A 24,012-nucleotide genomic window follows, 5' to 3' on the forward strand; every position below is an offset into this window, starting at 1 on the left:
GTGCCAGAGGTATAGATAAGTCAAAGGTTGTCAGACTGCACATAAACTAATAAAATAGCACTGGGGTCAAGACTTACATTATCTAATGATAAAATCATTATCTAATGATAAAGGATCAGTTACCACAGAACATTCACCTAATACCAAACCACCTAAATATAAAACCAAGTAAGCACTAAGAGAAAAGATACTCCACAAGCAGTAAGGACTTGACCCCTTCTCTTTAACAACAGGTTAACCAGTCAGACAGAAAAGTCACAAGGAAACTGAACTGACTGGCTGGAACTCTGATTTAAGACTGAAGAGTCCTATCATCTAAAACACATTGAACACTCTTTCATGAAGCCACAAAATAAGGCTTAAAAAAAAATCCAACAAGACACAAAAATCTTACCAAAGTGTTTTGTTTTTGTTTTTTTTTTTTTTTGACCACAAACAGCATGAAACTAGAAATCATTAACAGGAGACAATCTTGAAAAATTGACAAATACAACAGACATAGTGATTGATTTTAATCCTAGCGCTCAGGAGGCAAAAGTAGACAGATCTCCAAGTTCCAGGCTAGCCTAGTCTACATAACATGTTTTGGGCCAGTCAGGGTTACACAGGGAGACTGCCGGGAGGTGGGGGGAGGCATTTAGACCAACTAAGAGGTCAAAAAAAAAAAAAAAGAGAGAGAGTCAAAGAGAAACTATAAATCTTAAGACAACAAAAATTACATACCAGAAACTGAGCACAGTGGCTCAGCAAAGACTCCTACTAGAGATGCATGAATTCAAGACACCACGAGTTCTAATATCAACTCCTTTCAAGGGGGAGAAAAAAGAGCTGACGTGGGGTAAATGCTGAATACTGAACGCTTAAAAGGATAAAGTACTGTCCTGAGTTTAAGGCCAGCCAATAATATCGGAATACCACGTCTCAAAAATCAACTAACCAAGTAACAATAAATAAGAGTGAGAGACTCTGGAGCACTCAGCCCTAAACAGGATGTCTTTATCAAAGCCCTCCCCCTCAAGGCTCAGGAATCCAAGCAAAAGAGAAAGATAAATAGTCTTCCAGACACAATAGGACTCATTATCTCAAATACTGTGACAGAACTCACAAGAATTATACAGGCTCAAACCAGACAAAAATCCCAGCACAGAGAAGAGAAACAGGATTAAAAAATCCACTTCTAACAAAGAAGCTATCTGCGGTGAAAGAGAAAACCCATCTTCTCCAACGGGGGTTCACTGGGTATATCAGCCACATTCCAAAGCAGGCCCCATGGCCAGTAGTTTGACAAAAATGACTTCATGGCTTTTGCATCCATGTTATCTTATAAGTTTTTCTGTTTGTTTGTTGGGGGTTGAGGGTGATGTTTAGCATAAAGTTGGGCGGGAAAGTGGAGAAGACCTGGTGATGAGTAAAGAATATGATCAAAATACCTGTATGTTTAATTTTAGGTGCTGTGATCCCAGAACTTGAAAGGCAGAAGCAAAAGGATCAAAGGTTCGGGGTCATTCTCCAGTCTGGATTATATGAAACAACCATTTTTACTCAAAAACGTAACCAGACAGCTCAAACTTTTACAGAGAAGAACTGTAAATTAAACTGTCAACACTAGTTACCTGTGCTTTTCCTCTCCTTCTCCCTTAATCATTAAACTGAGCTTTATTTTATAAATATACAAAATACAAAAGTCTTAGTATCTTTTTTACTCCTACTTTAAAAAATAGGGATATTAATTACTTTGGAACTGATGAATAATTGATTTTCTTGTTGATGTTACTGTATGAGATAGTCTCACTATGTGAGCTGTACAACATCCTCCCATCACAAGATATAGACAGATTTTTTAAATATATATATATATATATATATATATATTTATTTATTTATTTATTTATTATATGTAAGTACACTGTTCCTGTCTTCAGACACACCAGAAGAGGGCATCAGATCCCATTACAGATGGTTGTGAGCCACCATGTATGTGGTTGGGATTTGAACTCAGAACCTCTGAAAGAACAGTCAGTGCTCTTAACCACTGAGCCATTTCTCCAGCCCTAGACAGTTTTAACAATTTATTTTCAAAATATAGTTTCGAAATATATTCTTAAATTCTTAAAAATACTTAAGAATTCCAGTATTTTTCTTTAAATTTTTATAGGAATGACCAAAGAGGGTTTAAAGCATTTCATTTTAGCTGGGGTTTCAAAAGACAAAATGAAATAATTTTGGAAACATTCATCAGGAATTAATAGAACAGAGTGAATCAGAGAAAACTATGGTCACAATTCTTGCACAATATAAAAGTGATCTTACTAGGATGGAAAAAGACTTTCAGGTAGCTGAGGAATGGTCTAAGACTTAAATGAGCTAAGGGTCACACAGACATCTGCAAAGAAAATAAAGTAACAGAGGTTACAGGGTAAAATGCCAAAATTTGGCAACAAAGTCAACACTAATCCTGTAACAAGGAAACAAAGCCTAAGGTGAATCTCAGGTGTGAGGTCAAGAGGTCAATGATAGAGGGATGATGTGTGGTTTTGGAGAAAATGAAACAGACTAACAAATCACAATCACTTCCACTGTTAACACTCTTTCCTGTTCTCACGATCATATCTTTAATATAATTCCACACATATACACTTTGACTTTCTTTCTTGGTGTTTTGTTTTGTTTGGGACAGAGTCTCTACTTGTAGCCCTGGCTGTCCTAAACCCAGAGACCCTTCTGCTTCTGCTCCCTGAGTGCTGGAACTAGAAGCTTCTTGACATGTAAATTTCTCCTCTATACTAAGTAAAAAAAAAAAAAAGTATTCAGAAGGGTGTAAAAGCACACATGCAGAAACAAAAGGCATGACCAAATGTATTTTACATCTTACAGGTTAGTTCATCATTGCAGTTCAGCTATGTTTAAAAACCTGACTAAGTAATTTGAATATCTATTTTCCAAAATATCAGGACACTACTATCCACTGTAATCACTCATTAAGTCATTTGTGAAATCAATGGCTAGCCATATAAGATGCCTCCAGGTAAAGGGGCTGACCACTAAGTCTGCTGAATTCTCTTCACAGGACCTACAAACACAATGAGAGGAGAAAGCAGGTTGTCTACGTATCTCTCCATGTAAACCTGCACGTGAGCACTCATGTCCAAACAAGTTTTTAAGACAATCCATAACCAACTTTAACTTCTGGCATTCCCGTTGCTTCCCACAGGAGGAGCTATCACAGCTCTCCTACCCCCGGTCTCCTTTTACACCTGAAGGTGAAGGAATCCCATCCATTTTGTCTTATTCTAATATAGCATCACCTCCAAGCATCACAGGTTTTTGGTTTTTTAATATTTTAGCACAGTTCTTGAATAAAAGTTAAAACAAGGCCTTTAGGGAAGTATTTTTGTGCTTGGTGTAGCCAAGACATAAGAACAACTGATTGTTGAATTAATCCCTAAACTTCAGCTATAATGAAGAGATGGGCACTGGCTATCTGGAAGCAAATATGTAAATGACACAATTTCTAACAAGGACATGTAACAAGTATCAGGCAAATGTGAAAACAACCTAATACCCTAGTTGGTATTAGGCAGACTAGCTGTGTGCCCTCCCCAACTGCAACATCCGTAGCTCTTTATTTAAAAAGCAGACATCTAAAGAATGCTCACTCACCACAGCCAGGTACTACGTGTGTTCTCACCTACTAACCCCCAACCCGCAAGAACTTACCATGATCATCTAATATGATTAAACAGAACACTAAGACACACAGAGGATAAGCAGTGTACAGGACAACAGACCTACAGCCAACAGAACAGGACTACACCAAAGTTTCTCAATTCCTACCTTTTAAAACTGTTTTTCAAACAGATACAAAGCAAAGCCTATTTGTTTTTCCTCCCACCTCTGTACCTACAGTTATTACTTAGTACTTGTTTCAATACATCTATGAGTCAATATAAAAGGATGCCTTCCATACCAGTCCTCAACTACACAGCACTACATTATGGTGGTTGGAGAAATTATAATTTTGCCAATTTCCAAAAGAAACACTAAAGCTATTTCTAATCTCCATAAAATGCTGTAGCAACACCAATGCAGCTATTAGGTATTATCCCAGAAACTGAACTTTCACATAAAAAGCATTAAGTGCTTTCAATTCTTCATCTAGGTCTTACACATTTTTATAAACAACCCTGAGTTATTACTCCTTGTTATCATCATCATCATCATTATTATGTTGTTGTTATTAGGGTGTGTTTTCTATTATGCCATTGATCTTATTTTCATTGTGTTAATTGTGAGAAGCTGGGAGGACAGACAGACATTGAATGAATAGGCCACATGTGAACAGATTCCTGAAGAGAACACTGAAGCTCCCAAGAGCTGGAGTTACAGGTAGTTCTGTGGATGTCCTTTGGAAGAGCAGCAAATGCTCTTAACCAGAGCCATTTCAAGTGCCACCTACCTTACTTTCCTCAGCCACAAAAACAAGGCTCAACACTGTGGGCACAAACCTGTAATCCCATCACTGGTTAACTCTAAAGGCACAATAGGCCAAATAGCAAGACTCAGTCTCAGACAACAGTAAAAAATGGGGCAAAAGCTAATCTTTAGAGTTTGGGGTAATACAGAAAGGATTCACAGTCATGATACATAATAGTAGTTACTATTACTAGTTTTGAATATCAGCATTTTATTTTTTAAATAGTTCATTAAGCCCCCCCCTTTTTTAAAAGTTTCCCACAGTTTTTCCCTCTTCCCTATACACTTCCCATATCAACTTCTAAATGCTTTCCTTTCTATTTCTATTTGCAGGCTTATTCAGCTGCTCATCTGAATATATGTGAACACATCTTCATACAGAGATAACTAATTAGCCTTTTACATAATTACTCTTCAAAAGAGACAATGTAGGTCTTGCTGAAGAAGCAGCACATTGGCTGAGAGAGCATGCACTGCTCTCCAGAGTGTGAGTTCCACAACCTACACCAGGTGGCTCACAGCCATCTGTAACTCCAGCTCCAGGGGCATCTGACAGCACTTCTATTACATACTGCTTGTCTACACAAAGACACATACATGTAATTTAAAATAAAATAAACTATTAAAAGTGTCATTGTAGTTTCACAAGGTCCATGACTGTTAGTTAAGTTATAAAATAAATAGCAAATACTTGGAACAGAAAATATGTATGTTGAAGAAACAGAGCGACTTGGTTAAGGGAAAGGCTACCTGAGGGGAAGGAAGCACAAAAGGAACCTGCTGCAGATTCAGGGCAAAGGGAATGCCATCGGTGCTGGGACCTGTGAGCACTACAGGAAGAAACTTGAGCATGGTGGGACTGGCTCCAGGCACACAGGCATAGATAGGGCAAGAGGGTTGGACACGAAGCCACAAAGCTACTTGGGTTCCTTCTTCTTCTCGTTTGCCTTTTTCTGCTTCTGCTGCATGATCTCCGAGACCCTCTGCCTGCAAACCACCATGTTCCTCACCATGATGATAACAGACTAAACCTCTGAAGCTGTAAGCCAGTCCCAATTAAATGTTGTCCTTTATAAGAGCTGCTGTTGTCCTGGTGTCCTGGGTATGACACTTGCCTATGGTCATTTGAACTAGTTTGCCTCTAATGCACCTTCCACTCTCTTAACTTAAAGTTAAGCACGTGAAGGGCTGGAGAGATGGCTCAGTGGTTAGGAGCACTGACTGCTCTTCCAGAGGTCCTGAGTTCAATTCCCAGCAACCACATGGTGGCTCAGAACCATCTGTAATGGGATCTGATGCCCTCTTCTGACCTGCAGGCATATATTCAGGCAGAACACTGTATACATAAGTAAATCTTTAAAGGGGGAGCACTTGAGTATCTTTCCTACTCATGCGCTACCTCTACTACATCCACATGTAAGCCAAGGTTTCACAAGGCTGTATCACCATCCTTATCTGAAACAGGACATAACTATATCCATAACTAGATCAGACTGGACATCACTTCACAGCACACCTCTGAATCTGGGAATTAGAGGTAAGAGTTACCATGCGGAACTATTCATTGCAATTACTCATCTGTAAACAACACTGCTGCATATTTACGTGAACTCCTATGACTAGTGTTTCATTTTCTTTTCCTTACTAGACTTTTAAACAATGTTCATTATACTGTACTCAGAAGCTTGCCAGATGAATGTATTTTGGAACTTTCATTTACAAACAAAATTCTTGTGAGCATGTGCACTTGTAATCTACAACCGTGTATAACATTTAAAAAATAAAAGTTAACTGTTTATTGCAGATATGCTAAAATTAAAAGTGTGTGTTTTTTCTAAAGAAAGATGTAAACAAGGACTAAAGTGATATATACAATTATGTAAGATATATATAGATATGTAAATATGGAGAGAGATGAAAATAAAGTTTTAAAAATCTTGAATGTTAAATTATCACTTGTCAACAATTTAACAATTTCTGAATATTCTATTGTTTATATGTATGAATGTTTTGTCTACATGTATGTCTAGGTATGACATGCATACCATAGGAGGTTGCTACCCCTAGGGAACTGGAGTTATAGATGGTTGTGAGCATCCTTGCAGGTGATAAAAATCAAACCTTGGTCCTCTGGAAGAGCAGCCAGGTGCACTTACAGATGAGACCCTCAATTGGAGAATAATTAATTATTGAACTATCACTGAAAACAGGTTGAGAAAAACACACTCCCAATTTGTAGTCAGAAACATAAGAAAGGACTCAAAGGAGAATGCTTTTGCAAGATGTCATTACACTTATTTTTGCCTTCTTAGATTTGCTAATATTTCTGCCAAGAATGTGTACTATTTTTTAACCAGAAAAAAAATATAAAAAAACTAAAACTGTATTTAAGAATTGTATAAAAAAGGAACAAATCAGTCTAAATCTATATATTAATAAAAGATTGAGGACCTGGAGTATAGGACAGTGGTGGAGTGTTGTATATTAATATTATATATTAGTATAGTATATATTAGTCTAATATATATTAGACCCTGGGCTCTATCTCTAGCAGTTCAAATTACAATAATAAAGAAGAATTAGTTTTGAATAGTATGTAGAAAATATGTTACTAAAGAGTCTTCAGAATAAAAAATAAAACTATACCAAGCTAGAAAATAAGAGTAAGTCCAGATAAATAAAGTTTTAGCAGTACTAATAGTTAGGAAATCTCCCTTTTATAACTAGAACAAATTTATTTTGCTTTTTGTGTGAGAATGTATCTCTATATAACTGTCTGGTGTCCAATTCTTGATCTTTCTACTGTAAATCTCCTAGTGCTGAAATTACAAGTGGGCATCACCACATCTAGCATTTTTTAAAAAATGTTTTTATATGCTGTCTATACACAGCACTGGTTTTGTGTGTATTATTGCCTTGCTTTCCATCAACAAAGTGTGAGTTTGAGAAACAGAAAGGACGACACAGAGGCTTGCTCTTTGGCTCCTTTCACTGATCATTATCCTACACAATCTCACCCAAATCATGTTTGCTGTCACAATGTCTGGATCATAGTTTTAAAAAAAAAAAAAAATCCCAACATTCAATAATATGCTTTATAGTTTAGAAAACTGAATACTTTTATTTCTTCAAAACAACTTTAACATAGAGTTTATGAGAATCATGCCACATATATAGAGAGATAATACCGAGAATGGAAACCTAAGAAATCCTTAAGAGGTCTCTAAGTAAGAATAGGCATGGTGATGTACTTTCTTTAATCCCAGCACTCAGGAGGAAGAAGCAGGCAGATCTCTACTAAACTGGAGGAAAACCTAGTCTATATATCAAGTTCCAGGTCAGCCAGAAGTTCATAGTAAGATCTTGTCTCAAAAGCTAGAACAAAATCTGAGTAGATAATACAAACTGACTCCCCAGGCTGCCATCTTACATTAATCTTTGGTAACTGCTCAAACTGTGCAACTAAATTGATTTTTCCTTTTGTATTTTTGAGGGAGGATCTTGCAGCTCAGAAAAGCCTCCAACCTATGATCCCACTGCCTCAACCTTCAGAGTGTTGCATTACAAGCCAATCATGTAAACAAACTAATATAACAAACACAAAGAAAATCCTGAAAGAAGCCAACTACAGCTATGTATGTCTGGTGGGGGGATTATAAAGCATAAACCAATGCACCTCAGAGAGAGCCTTACATAAGTAACCTAGGTACTAATGCCAAATTAACCCTACATGACAATCTCTACAGACTTCTGATAGACCAGCACAGTAGTCAAGACAATAAAAACAGAAATAAGAAAAGTAAGCGTTGTTTGTCTAGATATTCTTGGGGTTGGGTGTAGCTGAGTGTCAGAGTGCTTGCTTAGCATGCATGAGGCCCTAGGTTTGATTTACAGCATAACAAAAATAAAAATAAAAATATTGCTCCTACCACACAGTGGCATCATGCAATCATCTTGGTAAAATACTGATTTATTTCAATAGGCCATCTAATAAAATGGCAAAGGAACAATCTGCATTAGTATTTGAGCTGCCTCAAACAGAAGATATTATTGTAAATAATGCTAAACATAAGCACAATTTAGTGAATAAAATAGGAGACTGGTAGGCTTAAGCTTTCAGATTCAATTTACAGCTGTTCACCAGCCACCTGCTGTTTGACAAGTTACTTACCAACTTGTGCTGCCATTTCTCCGAAAACTTATCCCCTAAGATGAGGATAATTCTTGCAATCTGTGTCACAAGCACTTTGAAAGGAACCATGAATTATTGTGTAATGCTCTTGAGATTCCTCAGATGTGGGGTCCTATACAAAGTAAAGTATTATTATACATCTCTCTAACGGTAGCATCTGTTTGCATTATGACTTCTCCTATACCTAAAGCTGTGATTCCTGGGCACGGAACTTTCTCAAAGCCACACCTGACATCCTGACTTAGGTTATTTCTTTTTCCTGAGTCTTTGCGTAACCTACATCCTTCTCTTCCTTAGAAGGTATGAAAACTAAAACTTACAAAACCCAGTGAGTTCAATCTTGTATGTTTTGGCAAAATAAAAAATATGTGGGATAATTTGGTATATCTAATCTGCAAATAATTTTGCATATTTACATATTGCCTACACTATTTTTTTAAAATGTCGTTGTATATAAAAGGACATTTCACTTATAGGTTTATGTTTTTATGAACAGAAAGAATATGTCAGAAAGTGAGGAATCAAGAAAGGGAAGAAAGTAGCTACTTCTGTGACCAAAATGCTTTCACCAGAATGACTTAACAGCAGGCAGTGTTGTGAGCATCAAATGAGATATTCCAATTGGAAAACCACAGAAAACTACTGAAGCACACTCCTTAACAAAATTATAACATCATTTACATTCATAAAATAGCCTAGTATTGCTTCTACCATGAACCAAGTAAAGACACACCAACAAGCTGTAACTAAATATATTGTGAGTAAATAAACCTGTTAGGAAAAACATTCTTCTAATAAATTACTTTTAAATCTTCCTAAGTAAAACCTAGAAGTATGCGAATAAAACCATTTGAATGGACAGATATAACACACTGAATAAATGTATTTATGGCTATGAATTAAGAAATTGAGAAACTACCTTTAAAAAGTATTTAGAAGTTCTTACGTAGGAAAAAAATGCATGAAGATGAAAAATCATTCACTTTTCTAGCACTAATTCAGAAAGAGTTAGCAATGAGGTCATACCTATGTGAGAGGCCAGAGATGGATATGAACTTAACCCACACTCTTGGTATAATAGAAGAAGTCAGTAAGTGTGTCAGAAAGTACTTATATGATTCCTAAAATACCCAGAATGGAAAACTTTCCCAACAGGTCGCAGGTCCGAACTACACACCAAGGTCAATTCCTACCGTAAGCCATGTGACTTGAGTGGGGTCACTAAGTTTCACTCCTTCATTACAACCATCTGTTATGGCTAGTCTTGGTTTTTCTCTACTTTCTTTGTGACTTAAGTAAAGCTCTGATGAAAGAATTGTCTGTGATTCAGACATCTAACAAGACTGGTCAATTATCAAGACTTTCAAACCAAGATCTAACAATTAATTCCTTATCTTTAAACTCAGCCCTCATATTTAACAATGTAAAAAAGGAACAGAGAAAAAGCACATTTAAAACACTGACGAATCATTCCAAAGAGAATTTTAGTTAAAGCATTATTAAAATTTACCACTCATGTTCTTGAAACAAAACATGAGGCTGAAAGCTAGACTCCCATCATAGTGGTCACACACACACAGGAGTTCCCTGTGTCCATCTCTGTAGCCTAGTTACACTGAAAATACCAGGACTTCTGTTTAGATCTGAGCCCTCCTGCTCCCCTACCAACCCCTTTTATAAAAGTAATTCTAGCACCAGACTTACTGACTGGCTATTTACATGATTACAGACAAAATGAAACTTAAGCCTTTATTTCTTTAATTCAAACACATATATCTTTCTCATCAAATTTCCAAGGCCTGAAATATACATACTATTGTGGACAATTTCAGTTCTCTTCAGTTACTTCGTTTACGTATGTCTTAACTCCCGACTGAAGCTCTAAAACTCTGAAAAACAAAGCTTTCTTCCTTTTCTAGGACTGTTCTATATGCCAGTGAATCCATCTGGAAGTGGAAGCGGCATACTCTTCAACTTTGCCTTACTAAATAATGCTTCCAGGATGAATTCATAGAAGACAAAGATGTCACAATACAGTCGTCACAATGTCAACAAGACCAAAAAGCACTCAGCTTTCCCCAAACTTCATCCATGCAGTTTAAGTTATACTACCTAATGGTGCATGTAATGGAGGGCTCTGATCTAAACAGTAAAGTAACATTTAAAATTTCTAACCCTCAGTAAGTTACAGTAAGCATACTAGCAACTCCTACACCTACTATTTAGCTCCAACACTGAAAATCCCAACTTGAGGTAGCATTCCCACATAAGCAAAATGTATAGATAGTAAATTACCATTCACACCAACCTCAATACCCAAGATTATGAAAATCTGGTACCATTCTTTAAGAGATTCCTTCGTGAAATGTAATACAAGAAAACTCATTTACTTTTAATTCTATAATAATTAGACTTATTGTATTAAAGAGATGATCTCATTTATTCAATAAAACCAAGTTTGATCATGAGGTAATACGTTAACATGTTACGAGATTAAGACCCTACCCACAAAGAATAAAAGCTACAGCGTCTGCAAATTGAAAGTATCAGGAGTTAAGGACGGCAATGGTGGTGAGATGATATGACAGATGCCTCAATTAATTGCCTGAGTTTTTATACCTATGTTGACCTCTCAAAACATGGCTATCAAAAGCAAAACAACAACACAAAAAAACAAAAAGAAAACCAACCAAAATCACACCATATACCATGAGGTGATGAAATGGTAAGAGAACAAGGATCACCGTGGGGAATGCCTACGTGTTGTTACTGTGTCACTGAGCAGCAGCTTGCCCCTTCCCGGAATAGCTTTTGGTTGTCACAACTGAGAGCAAAATATCTAACAGTTCCACCTCAAATGTGTTACCTAATTTTGAATACAACATCCAGAAAACGAGACCATGAAATCTGACCAAATGTTTCCAGTGCTCATTACCTGTAAATTATTTTACATTTTGCTTAGCTCTCTCGCTCTAGTCAGACCACCTTTCATTCACAGCCCTTAAAAATCTAGTACTGAAAACGTGGAGGCAGCAATTAGGGGATTAAACAGCATTTCTAACTAAGCAAAACGAAAGTTACATACCTAAAGTATAATGAGGGGGATAAAATGGAAGAATTAAGGTATAATTTTCCACAAGTAAATGATAATAAAAAGCTTTTGCCACCCCCCCCCCAAGTACAGAAACACAGAGAGCAAATTAGGAACTCAAGATCTGTTCAAGGTAGCTGAAGTTATTAAGGATTTTGATAACTTTATAGTCTATACAAAAGAAACACTGAAGCCCAGAGTTTTTTGTTACTGTTTTCAACCACATACAATTAGTGGTGATACTAGGAGTAGTAGTAAATAAAAACAAACAACCCCACAAACCAATGTACTTCTTAAGAAGCATGGTAAAGTCAAGAGTATATTTAAACTCTTACTTGCTTTTAGATCTTGAAAAAGCCTGTAAGGTTAGGACTTACAGAGGTCACATAAAACACCATCTCAAAAGTAAAATGATCAATTATTAAAAACAGGAAAACCTCCATTACCTGGTTTCTTTCTGGACTTTTCATGGCCTAGCTGTCCCAGATCATTACATCCACATGTGTACACAGTTCCATCATCCAGAACGAAAACTGTGTGTCTGAGTCCACACCCAACATCTCGGACCTTTTTATTTATAAAAAAGTCACTTTTCCTGGGCTCTAGTACAATCTCTTCATCAATTCCACCCAAACCTAGTTGTCCATAGGAAGCATTTCCCCAGCACAACATGCTTGTAATGACTTTGGTCTTCCAGCTTCAATACAAAAGTCCCTTCCGAAGCACCGGAATCTTGGAGGTACCCTATGTCTGAAGAGAAAAACAAGTTAGACTTCAAGACCTCAAAGAAAGCTGCTCTCTCATCAAATGCTAAGCTAAAGTGAGGACTGCATTTGTTCAATATTTATAATATGCATCAGGGTTATCCTTCAGTTCTCGAACTTTTAAAGGATCATATACAAGCGTTTAGGAAATGACATCCCCTTCTACTATTCTTTGCAAAACTTAGTATCATAACTGGCTTTAACTCTTTTATATAACCCAGTAGTAAGTACTCTGATGAAATGAGTTTTTTTTTCCCTTTAAATACATTTAATGTGAACAGTGCATAAGGCATGTGTCCAATGCCCAAACAAGCAAGTAAGTCTCCCATAACCCACAAAAATTCAACAATCTTAGTACCTACCTCCACATCAACAGAAAACTGAAGTTCTTATCTGTAACATAAATAAAACCAATAATGGAACTTAAAAAAAAAGCATACACACATACAATTTAAACTAGACTTCTCTCACTATTTATACTAATAAGCTATATACAAAATTAGAATTTATCAAGTCATAATTTTAAAACAATCAACTCCATTTTACAAGTCAAAATACTAACACTGAACCCTCTCTACTAATTTAATTTCAAGATTTAATTTAATTTAATCCATGTGATTATAATACATATTTTTATTCAATTTAAATATCAAAAGTCTCCCAATTCAAAGATTATGAATGGTTCACACATAAAAAAAATATCTCCTTCGGGGGATGGATCAATGGTTAAGAGCACTGATGGCTCTTCCAGAGGTCCTGAGTTCAAATCCCAAAGGTGGCTCACAACTATCTCTAATGAGATGCAATGCCCTCTTCTGATGTGTCTGAAAACAGCTACAGTGTACCATATATATAATAGATATATAATATATAATAAAAAATCTCCTTCAAGAATCTATATTTATGTATACATACCTATGTGACATTTTCTTGAAGATGAAAAACAAATTGTAAACAATCCCAGGACTGCTGATTTTTTTCATAATAACAACGGGTCGGAGGCGGGTTTACTTTGATAGGAAAATCTATATAACTCCTACGCTTGAAAGACATACATGAGGGGCTGAGATGTCTCAAAGGTTAAGGGAACTGCCTGCTCTTTTAAAAGATCCTCATTCCCAGCACCCACATGACTCTTTACTGTCAGTAACTAGTCCCAGGCAATCAATTCTACGCCCTCTTCTGGCATCCTGCACTCGTCACACACACCCGGTGCACAAGCACGTGAGGAAAACCTTCATTAACATAAAAAAGACTGAGTCCTCCTCTAAACCTTCACATTTCTTTTAAAAAACACCGAGCATTATCAGGGAGCATTAGGAATAGAAGTCAGTCTTATCCTTGCTATACAAAATCACCTAAATTCCTTACACTGAATCTGAGATTTCAAAACATAATTTCCCTGCATTTCTGTTTTCTTTTAAAAGTGCCGAAGTCGTCTCACTCCACTCCCATTAGCAGAAGTTTGACTTCATCCCTTTGGGACACCAAAACTCGAAAGTTCCAGAGAGTTCTGCATTGTCTTTCCGTATTTATCTCTCTCCTTTTCCAAGGCTAGCATAAGACGGGCACACATCTCCGATTTCAACGCGCTTCGTTTGGGTACCCTTTTTTTTCCTCCAAAAGTCAGAACCCGTATTGGAAAGACGTTCTCTCGCCAGCAACAGGTAGGAGAACGGAAAGCAGTTCGGTTTCCTCTTTCCCTGACCATGCACCACACGATCAGCTCCCGCGGCCCGGGGAAAAGGAATGGTCTGCACACACCCAGTCTCGCGGACCGACCAGCCAAACTCCCGCAGCTACCGGCGAGCCGGGGAGAGAGTCCGCCCCACCGGGCTCGGCCCCCACGGTCTCGGCCCCAGGGAGACCCTTTCCCCGAGGGCGGTGCAACACTCCGGCCCCGGGAAACGCTGAAGACGCTGGCGCCCTTCGCCAAGGCCCCAACAGAGCTCGCCTCCGTCACACTACCCCGAACCCACGGGGGCAACGACTCACCGGGTCCCTCAGGGCAGGGAGAGCCCTAGGCGATGGAGGACGGTCGCCCCCTGGACCTCTGGGCGGATCTCGGGCTCCCGAGACGTTCCTCCTTCAGCCGGCCACGGCGATTACCTCGGCTCCTCCGGCGTCCCGGCCGCAGCTCTGCCGCCTCTGCTGCCCGGCTCCCCCGTGAAACTTTCCCAGGCTCCTCAGAGAAAAGCTGCCGCCAGCACTCTCCGGACCAAGAGACAGCCGTCAGCGACCCGGATGGAGCGGGAGGGGAAGGGCTGGTGGCGAACAGGGCGGAGAACACGAGGGGTGGAGAGAGCCGAGGGAGAGGCTGGCGACAAGGGAGAGGGGCGGTGGTTTCGCGGGGGAGGGGGAGGGGGAGGGGCTGGCCGGAAGTGAGCCGCGGAACATGCGTGACCCCGCCCACTTCCCCATTCGTGCGCCGGCGCGGAAGGCCTCCCAGGGTTCTTCGGATCCTGGAGCCTGCGCAGTGTTGCTGTTCTCTACTCTTGAATGCAGCGGGTTAGGGCTGGAGGCTGTCAAATGTATTTTCTTTTCTTTTTTTTTTGTGGGGGGGATGGGGTGGGGGGGTCGGTGTGTTTTTTAACAATGCTTCAGCGTTAACAAGGGCTAGTTAGTGAAAATTTAGATTTTGGATTGTCTTTCTGCTTTTAGGCTTTTAGCCTTTTCATACTTTAGCCTACCTTTCCTAATTTTGGCTTTGAAAGTAGCAGACGAAACTGTCATAAATACGGTTAGAAAAGCCGAGGGCTCATTTTAAACTCTTAAACTCACGTGACCCTAATTTGAACATGTGAGATATATTGATAGCAATGGTGCAATGGCATAGCCTAATCTTACTAAATGTCAACATCTTTGCCTCAGGTTCCAGAACAGTTGGCTCACATTTTTAGCTAACGCCTTGGACGATATGAGGTTAAATAGCCCAGCCTATTTCACTTGGAGAAAAACAGTTTACGGCTACAGTTTCTTCTTCATGAAAACAAAATCCAGATCTCTCGGGCCAATTTTAAAATCATCTTGATACTAAAAATCTGTCTGTTGTGTCTCAAATTGCAGGACAATTTGTTGGGGCAAGAAAAAAGAAAGATTTGCTCGGTAAGACACCAAGACCAAGAGCATGGAGTAGCTTGCTGACATTTTATCCTTTTAAACACAGGTTCCGTGCCCTCTTTAGCCTTAGGAGGAAACCCGGTAGCTATCAATCTATGAGTCTGTCAATCTTGAAGAAGTCACATGGGTTGGGAGTAGTCTCATGCAAAACAATTGTGCTGCTAGCGCTAGCTTAAGGGGAGGGGGGCTGCACGAATGAATGAGGCACAAGACCTTTCCAGCAGAGGACAGGTATAAATAAAATTTCAGCCTCATTTAAAAATAAGAGATCTTAAAACGATGCAGTTTTGAACTTGTGTAGTAGTTATTTTTACACAGCGCTATGGCTTTACTTCGTACTTTAGCAAATGAAGCGTGGCACCAAAGTTAATTTAGCTGTCTTCAAACTTGTGCATCCTCTCTCCAGAATAATTGTGTTTGCATGGAGTAGCCATAGTACCTGGCTAATTCCATACCAGAACCTGGAATTTTGGCATGAATGTTAACAATCTATAATCAATTTCACAGTAGTCTGGATCGGTTGATTGTTTTTATTGAAAAGTATATTTCTGATGAGGAGATGGTTACAGATTGGTATATGTAAATTAATTTTACTACAACAAATTACCCCAAATCAAGTCTCTTAAAACCATAGAAATTTGTTGTATCTCATTCTAGCTGTCAGAGTCTGAAAGGCAGCTTTGGGTTGATTCCTTCTGGTTTCAAGGGGAGAATTTTTTTTCCACGTTTCTCTCCCGGCTTCTGGTGATTGCCACAGGTGTTTGGCAAGCCTTGTGGAAGCATCACCCTGATTTCTTCTGCTTCTACCTTACCCTTGATGTTTTTCCTGGATGTCCATATTCAAGTTTCCCTTTCTCTAAGGACACCAGCGTCTTGATCAAGGGCCCACGTTAATGCATTATGAACTCATGATTGTATCTACAAAAATCTTATTTCCCAAGAAGATCACATAGGGTCCTTGAGGTTAAGATTGCAGACTACCACAGTGTATAAGAGAAGTATTGAGAGGCCAAATCTTTTTAAGTTCAGACTCCATGTTAGAGAACCTGACCCAAGTTTGAACTCATGTAAACTAACAAGCTGGTACCTAACATTAGTTTTCAAGTTGCCCCACAACAAAACCTAAGCCTAGCTCCAGTTTCTAGGCTAACCCTCAACAAGATCAGCCTCTCCAGGTTATTCCCCCAACAAATCTGCACTCCCAGGTATGTTACAAACCCACCCCCTGCCTAATGACCACCAATTCAGAGGGGAGCAGAAATTAAGTTTATGATATGACTCTCAGCACCAGCCAATTATGTTAAAGGCCACAGTAGCTTTCCAATTAGATGCTTGCACACTTATCCCCCACTTGCTGTTTACTATAAAGCCTTACCCCGTAGATATTTGGGCCTCTCCCACCACCAAAAACCATCCTGTGTGACGGTGATACATTAGGAGAACCTGAGCTAGTTTGAATAGAATAAAAACCCTGCTGTGAGTTACATCAGATTGAGGAGTCTGTTTTGGGGGGAGTTCAACCCTTCCCTGGCACTACAGTATAAAATGGTAAAGTACTTAAGGAAAGAAAAAACATAGTTTCAGCATTGGAATGTGAGAGCGCTCACAAACTTTCTCATATCATTGCTTAATTTTTACATATTGTCATTTTGGTTTTTTGAGACAAGATCTCATTTTTCTGTCAGGACTGCCATCAAACAGAAAGATGTTGCAAAATCTTTATATAATAAAGGAGAGAACTGAGAATTCTTGATTTAGGATGAGCAGTGAAAGTCTTCACAGAGGAATCGCCTTTAAAAATGAAAACTAATGGAGCCAGAGAGGTGGTTCACACGGTTAAGGCCAATGGCTGTTTTGCAGAAGGCCCGGGTTCAGTTCCCAGCACCCACATGGTGGCTCATAAGCATCTATAACTTCAGTTCTGGGGGATCTGATGTCTTCCTTTGATTTCCTTGAGCAAGAGGTGCAGGCAAAGCAAACCTATAAAATCATTCTAGGGGAAAACAAGGAAAATGAAGGAATGGGAAAGACTTGTGAGGTCAAAGCAATAGAATAAGGTCATCCTCAGCTACACTCAGTAGTGTACTTGAGTCTCACAATTGTGTACACAAGTCTCACTGGTGTACATTAGTCTCAAGCATTCATGAATCTCACAAGCATACATGAGTCTCAGGGTTGGAGAGATAGATAGGTAGATATCCATCCCTAGGAAGAAAAACCAAAACAGTCTCCTAACCTTGAATGAAGCCACTGAGGTAGGAAAGGACTTGGTGTTTCCAAGGAACGGAAAGAAGGTTGTTGTAGATTGAGCACAGCAACAGTAGATGTGTTTGGAGGTAGGTGGAAGGCATAACTCAAAGTCAATCAAGTAAGGCACGGACGTGAAATTCATGCTGAGGTAGGAGAGGAGTGTAGCAACCTATGGGCTAAGGAGAAAAGGAAGGTCTGGTGTGGAACAGAACAGAATGGGTGAGATAGTGAGAGGCAAAGGAGGTCAAGTCCTCACACTTTTGCAGTGATCCAAATGGGTGTTAATAGTGGTGGAGACCAAAACAGCAGGAACAGAGAAGATGTGAAGAAGGTTGAAGTCAATTTGCTTTCTGTCTTCTGCCTGCTCACCTGCTGCCTCTGTCCTACCAAAGACCTACACCCTGCAAGGTCCCTGGCACCTGCTCAATGTGGTGCTGACTTTCCTCAGTCTACCCTCATGCTAATCAGTGACTGACTAGAATCTGCCAGTGTCCTGCTAGAACCAACCTGTGAAGATCTATGAGAATCAACCTATTGGAATCAACTAGTGAGCCATTCGAATCAGTGGCCTGGACTGTCGACCTAGATATTTGTGATAAGGTGGTCTTAGCCACTAGTCTAGAGACAGCAGCCATGGACCAAGGATTCAACCACTGCTCTAGACTAGAGGCAACAGTGTATGTATTCTAGGAGAACACACAGCTTCTGCATCCTTTACCACAGATGAGACCAGCTACCTTCAGCTTTCTGGAAGATGCCAAGAAGACTGCAGATTGCGAAATCAGACCAAGAAAATATTTTAGAAGCAGATTTCAGTCCAGTTCATGGACTATTACTGGAGGGAGAAGCTGAAGCCATGACATTAGGTTTTCAGATGCACTAGAGGACAACTCTCTTAGTAACTGGAGACATGGCTTAGCTAAGAGTGCTTTCATGCTTCAAGAGGACTGGAGTTCGGTTCCCAGCATCCATGATAGGCACATAACATGCATGCAAGTTTAAAAAACAAAACTGAAGGCCTCTGAGTCCAAGGCGTTCAGCTTAGTGACTTCACCTTTTGACTTCTTACTCTTTTTTTGGAGTATTTCTTTGTAAAATAAAATGGATATCAGAAACAAGACAAAAGCAAGCAAATTAAAAACTTGCTTTGTGGATAGGTTTAACAGGGTTGCACTAGGTGGTTAGCAATCGAGGATATTGGAAGCCTTTCACTCAGCAACTGGCTGAGTAGCTAATGCCATCTACGAAACTGAAGACTACCGAAGTTCGCCTAGCATGATGGTTTCTCTGTGTAGCCCTGGCTGTCCTGGCATTCACTTTGTTGACCAGGCAAGCCTCAAAGGCTTGGGTTGCAATGGCCTGGAATCTTTAGCATCTTTTGAGACAGGGCCTCACTATGTAACCTTGGCTAGTCTGGACCTCGCCACCTGGCCTTAAATCTATAGCAATCTTTCAGCTTCTGCTTTGGGAGTTCTGGAATTATAGGTGTATGCTTCAAAGTCCTGATGGAAGATACGTTTTTGGCAAAAAAATTTTTTTTGATTTTTTTTAAAGATTTATTTATGTATGTATGTGAGTACACTGTCACTGTCTTCAGACACACCAGAAGAGGACGTCAGATCCCATTACAGATGGTTGTGAGCCACCATGTGGTTGCTGGGAATCAAACCCAGGTCCCCTCTGGAAGAGCAGTCAGTGCTCTTAACTTCTGACTCAACGGCCCCAGTCTTGATGTTTTTCTATTAAATTTTGAAAACTACCATAATATCACAAGTGGGGCTTCTTAAGTAACAGTGTATTCAATAGCACAAGTTACACACTTTAGGATTAAGTACACATAGCTAAGGCTACAGTGCTTGCTTAGCATGATCAACTGCAAGAATCTGGGTTTCATCCCCATTACCACAAAAGAAAACACAAGCTAAGTTATTTTATTATCTCGAAATTTTGAAAGCTGGACATCCATGATAAAGGTGTAGGCAGTTTACTTTTTGTTTTTGGTTTGTTTGGTTTTTGTTGCATTTTGTTTTGTTTTCCTAGGAATGAAAACCAAACGAAACCCCTCCCCCCCCAAAAAAAACAAACAAACAAAAAAAAAAGCTTTCCTTGCTTGAAAAGAGCCACCTCTTTACTCTGAGGTCTCCAGTTTGCCTTCTTTCTCCGGGTTCTGTCTTTGTTCTTGTAAAGCGGTGAATCATAATGGGTTAGGTCACTCCCTGTGATCTCACTTTAATTACCTCCTCAAAGAACCTGTAGACACTCCCAGCACAATGAATGTGGGCACTTCTACAGACTTTTGTAAGCAGGGAAAGCTGTGGACCACAGTAAATGTTCCTTTTGTCTTATTTTAACTGTTTTTTTTTTTTAATTTTATTTTATAAAGGTGTTTTGCCTACACATTTGTCTACCAAGTGGTTGTGAGGCGCCTACAGAGGACCGATCCCTTTAAGATTGAGTAATGGGTGGATGTGAGCAACCATGTGGGTGCTGGGAACCAAACTGAGGTCCTCTGCATGAGCAGCCCAGCCCCTTGTTACATTTTTCTGAGACAGTGTCCCTGACACTGTTGTATTGCTGGGAATGTATACTGTGAGGAAGTCAGCTCTTAGAGGAGAAAACATTTAACCCTGAGATTGTTTACAGTCTCAGAGATTAGCTAATCATCATCTCAGAGGGAAGCACGATGGAATGCAGGCAGATGTGGTGCTGGAAAAGGAGCTCACAGTTCTTCCTGACCCAAGGTCAGGATAGCAGAATGAAGAGATTGAGCCTCTAGTGACACACTTTCTCCAACCAGGCCACACCTAGCTCATTGCAAATAGAGCCACTCCCTGATGACCACGCACTCAACTCTGAGCCTCCTGGGCAATTCTTAAGCACAGTCTTTAATTCTAAAACCCTAGCTGTCCTGAAACATACTATGTAGCCTAGGTCACCCTCTTCCTGGCACTGGACCTGGCTCAACCTCCAAATGTGGACGTTACAGTGTTAGGAGTCATGCACCGCCCATTATAGCATTTCTTTTTTTAAAATTAGTATTAAAATGCCTTTTGAGCTGAGAATGTAGTGCCGTTGGTAGAGTGCATAGCTGAATAAACCATCCTCCATAGTTGAATAAACCAGGTGTGGTGCCACATGCAGATACTCCCCAGGACTTGGAAAATAGAGGCAGGAGAATCAGTTCAAGGTTATCTCTGGCTAGCTACCATGTTCAGGGTTAGCCTGAGCTATATAAGAACATACCTCAAAAAATCCATTAGTTGTAATGGCAGGGTGGGTGAATGAGGGAAAATGATCCTATTCTCACCAAAAAAATAAAAAAAAAAAAAAACTCCTGACACGTTAAAAGTAATTTTATTGATGTTATTGATGACATTGTTATGAAATACTCCACTAAATCAACAACATAAACAAATTGTATTTGTATTCGTTGCAAGCACCTTCTCAACTTTCACCCTCACAATTAGCCCAGCCTTCATTGTCAGTCCAAACTTACTTTCTGGCTTCAGTTTTCTTCTCAAGGTCTCTGTATGAAACAGCAGTGATCTTTACTCCTCGGGAAAGCCAGAACCGTCTCGAAAATGTTCTCTTTTTATAACCACGTGACTGTTTCCCATTAGCTCACTGCAGAAATTTAACCTACAGTCCAGCCGATGGAACCCGGAAGAATGGCCTGTAGTGTGGCCATTCACTGGTGTGGGGGATGTGTCCATGCACTTGAGATTGCCCACCACTCCAGCTGTTACTACAGTTCCTATCAGAAGATGCTCCCAAACTGCCTTGGTTGGGTGTTTTTCTTTATTTTGTTGGGTTTTTTTTATTTTTCTTTTCTTTTCTTTTTTACAACAGTTAAAAAACAAAGACTTAGCTGCATGATAAACTATTGTTTTAACATCAGGTTTTCTTTTTTTAACTTTTTTATTGTATGTGTATGAGTGCACTGTAGCTGTCTTCAGACACACCAGAAGAGGACATAGGATCCCATTGTAGGTGGTTGTGAAGCCACCATGTGGTTACTGGGATTTGAACTCAGGACCTCTGGAAGAGCAGTCAGTGTTCCTAACCACTGAGCCAACCCTCCAGCCCTTATCATCAGTTCTGTCTCTCGACAATCACAAGATGGAAGTTCTGTGAGTTCTCATTAATGGACATCACCACAGTAGCACAAGTGTGAAGGAGGGGGTAGGTATGAGATGGCCCAGTGGCTAAAAATACTTGCAGCTAAGCCTAAAGACCTGATTTCAATATCAGAGGCCCACTAACTGGGAAAAGTTGTCTTTAGACAGCTACATTAATGGCTGTGGCATGTATGTATTCACACACACACACACACACACACATACACACACACACACACACACACACAGAGAGAGAGAGAGAGAGAGAGAGAGAGAGAGAGATACTTGATTAGATTTGGGGGGAGAGGGGGATGAATCCAAGAAAGGGTTTCTCTGTCTAGCTTTGAACTCTGAACCAGACCAGGAGATCTGCCTGCCTCTGCCTCCCTAGTGCTAGGCTTACTGACATGAGCCACCAACACTGGGTCCTGGATCCTATTTTTAAATGGCTACTGATAATTAGTTTTGTTATTATAGTTGTTTGGTGGCGGTTGGCTGGTTGGCAACATTTCTGTTTTGCTTAATTTAATTTTTTAAAATGTTTTGAGACAAGGTCTTGTATAGCCGAGGCTGGCCTCAAACTTGCTATGTTTCTCCCAAGTCCTGAGCCTCCTGCTATGTAGACCCTCCGGCCATATAGAGCCTCCTGGCATGCTGGAATCCCAAGCTTGTACCTGCAGACCCAAGTCAGCCTCTTTCAGAAAAGTGAAGGGAAAAAAAAAAAGGTTGTCCTGAAGCAGGGCATAGTGGCATGTGCTTTTAATCCTGATATTCAGGAGACAGAGGAAGAAAAAAGAGGGGGAGGGGAGGAGGAGAAAAAGAAGGAAGGCAGGCAAGCACGCAGGCAGACACGCTAAATCACTAGCATTCTTTTAAGCATTAAAACATGTTTATTTAGTGTTGGGAGTGGTAGGGTGGTGGGGAGATACAGGGGTGTGTGTAGAAATCGGAGGACAATTTTTAGAAATTGGTTCTGTCTTTGGTGTGGGACCCGGGGATTGAACTCAGGTCTTCAGACCCACTAGCCAGTGGCTTTCCCTACTGAGCATCCCAGCATTGGTGTTTCACATTGCTATTTCTATAAGCAGCTGTTTACTGGCGTTTGGAAACTGTGCTCTTGCAGCATAGGAGATAAATTACACTTGTCCCTTTCATTTTGCTTAGTACAGTTTAACCGTGCTGAAATACCAAAAATGTTAGAGCAAGAAAAATGCTATGCTGTCCACATTGCTTGTAAAATCTATATACATATTAAATCTATATACATATGCATAAAAAATTAAATTTTCGGGCTGGAGAGATGGCTCAGTGGTTAAGAACACCGACTGCTCTTCCAGAGGTCCTGAGTTCAATTCCCAGCAACCACATGGTGGCTCACAACCATCTGTAATGGGATCTGATGCCCTCTTTTGGTGTGTCTGAAGACTGCTACAGTGTATTCATATAAATAAAATAAATCTTTTAAAAAAAAAATTAAATTTTCTACAGACAGAAAATTAAGTCTGTAAACATGAGATGTTATGAAGTAAGTCAAGCTGCTGTGTGTTTCCCTCACCCCCACAAGGAACCATTGTCATCTGTTTAACCTTTTTGGAGGGGCAGGATAGCATCATGTAGTCTTGGCTGGCCTGAACTATCTAGGTAGATCAGGCTGGCTTCCAACTCACAGAGATCTCCCTGCCTCTGGCTCCAGATGAAATCATAAGGGAAAATTCTCTACAGCCCCACCCTCCAGATTCCCCAAATTCCCCTCCTGCTCCCTCCGGGTGCCAGACAAATAGAAATAAAGGGAACAATGGTCCAGTGGCCCACCCAGCTTAGGAGAAAGGAACATCCCAGAGTAAATAATTCTCAAAAAAAAAAAAAAAACAAACAAACAAACAAAAAAATGGAAGAATGTACTGACTGATAGTCACCTGACCCTCTGGTCCCAGATAGAGTTCGAATGCCTGTCACATGCTTCCTAGCCAATAGATTCAAAGGCCAATACGATTAGCCAATAAG

General features: G+C 39.8%; 1 protein-coding gene across 1 annotated transcript in view; it reads right to left on the reverse strand.

The window, feature by feature from the left end:
- HERC4 (HECT and RLD domain containing E3 ubiquitin protein ligase 4) overlaps positions 1–14,737 on the reverse strand; it is a 63,248-nt gene extending 48,511 nt beyond the window's left edge. The window contains exons 1-3 of the mRNA XM_080937904.1: positions 14,516–14,737; positions 12,883–12,913; positions 12,203–12,506 (exon numbers count right to left, since the gene is read on the reverse strand). Of these exons, the coding sequence (XP_080794030.1) occupies positions 12,203–12,428 (226 nt within the window). The 5' untranslated portion in view covers positions 12,429–12,506; positions 12,883–12,913; positions 14,516–14,737. The remainder of the gene's footprint in view (positions 1–12,202; positions 12,507–12,882; positions 12,914–14,515) is intronic.
- Between the last annotated feature and the right edge of the window lie 9,275 nt (positions 14,738–24,012).

Source organism: Micromys minutus, assembly GCF_963924665.1.
Source record: "Micromys minutus genome assembly, chromosome: 25".
NCBI lineage: Eukaryota > Metazoa > Chordata > Mammalia > Rodentia > Muridae > Micromys > Micromys minutus.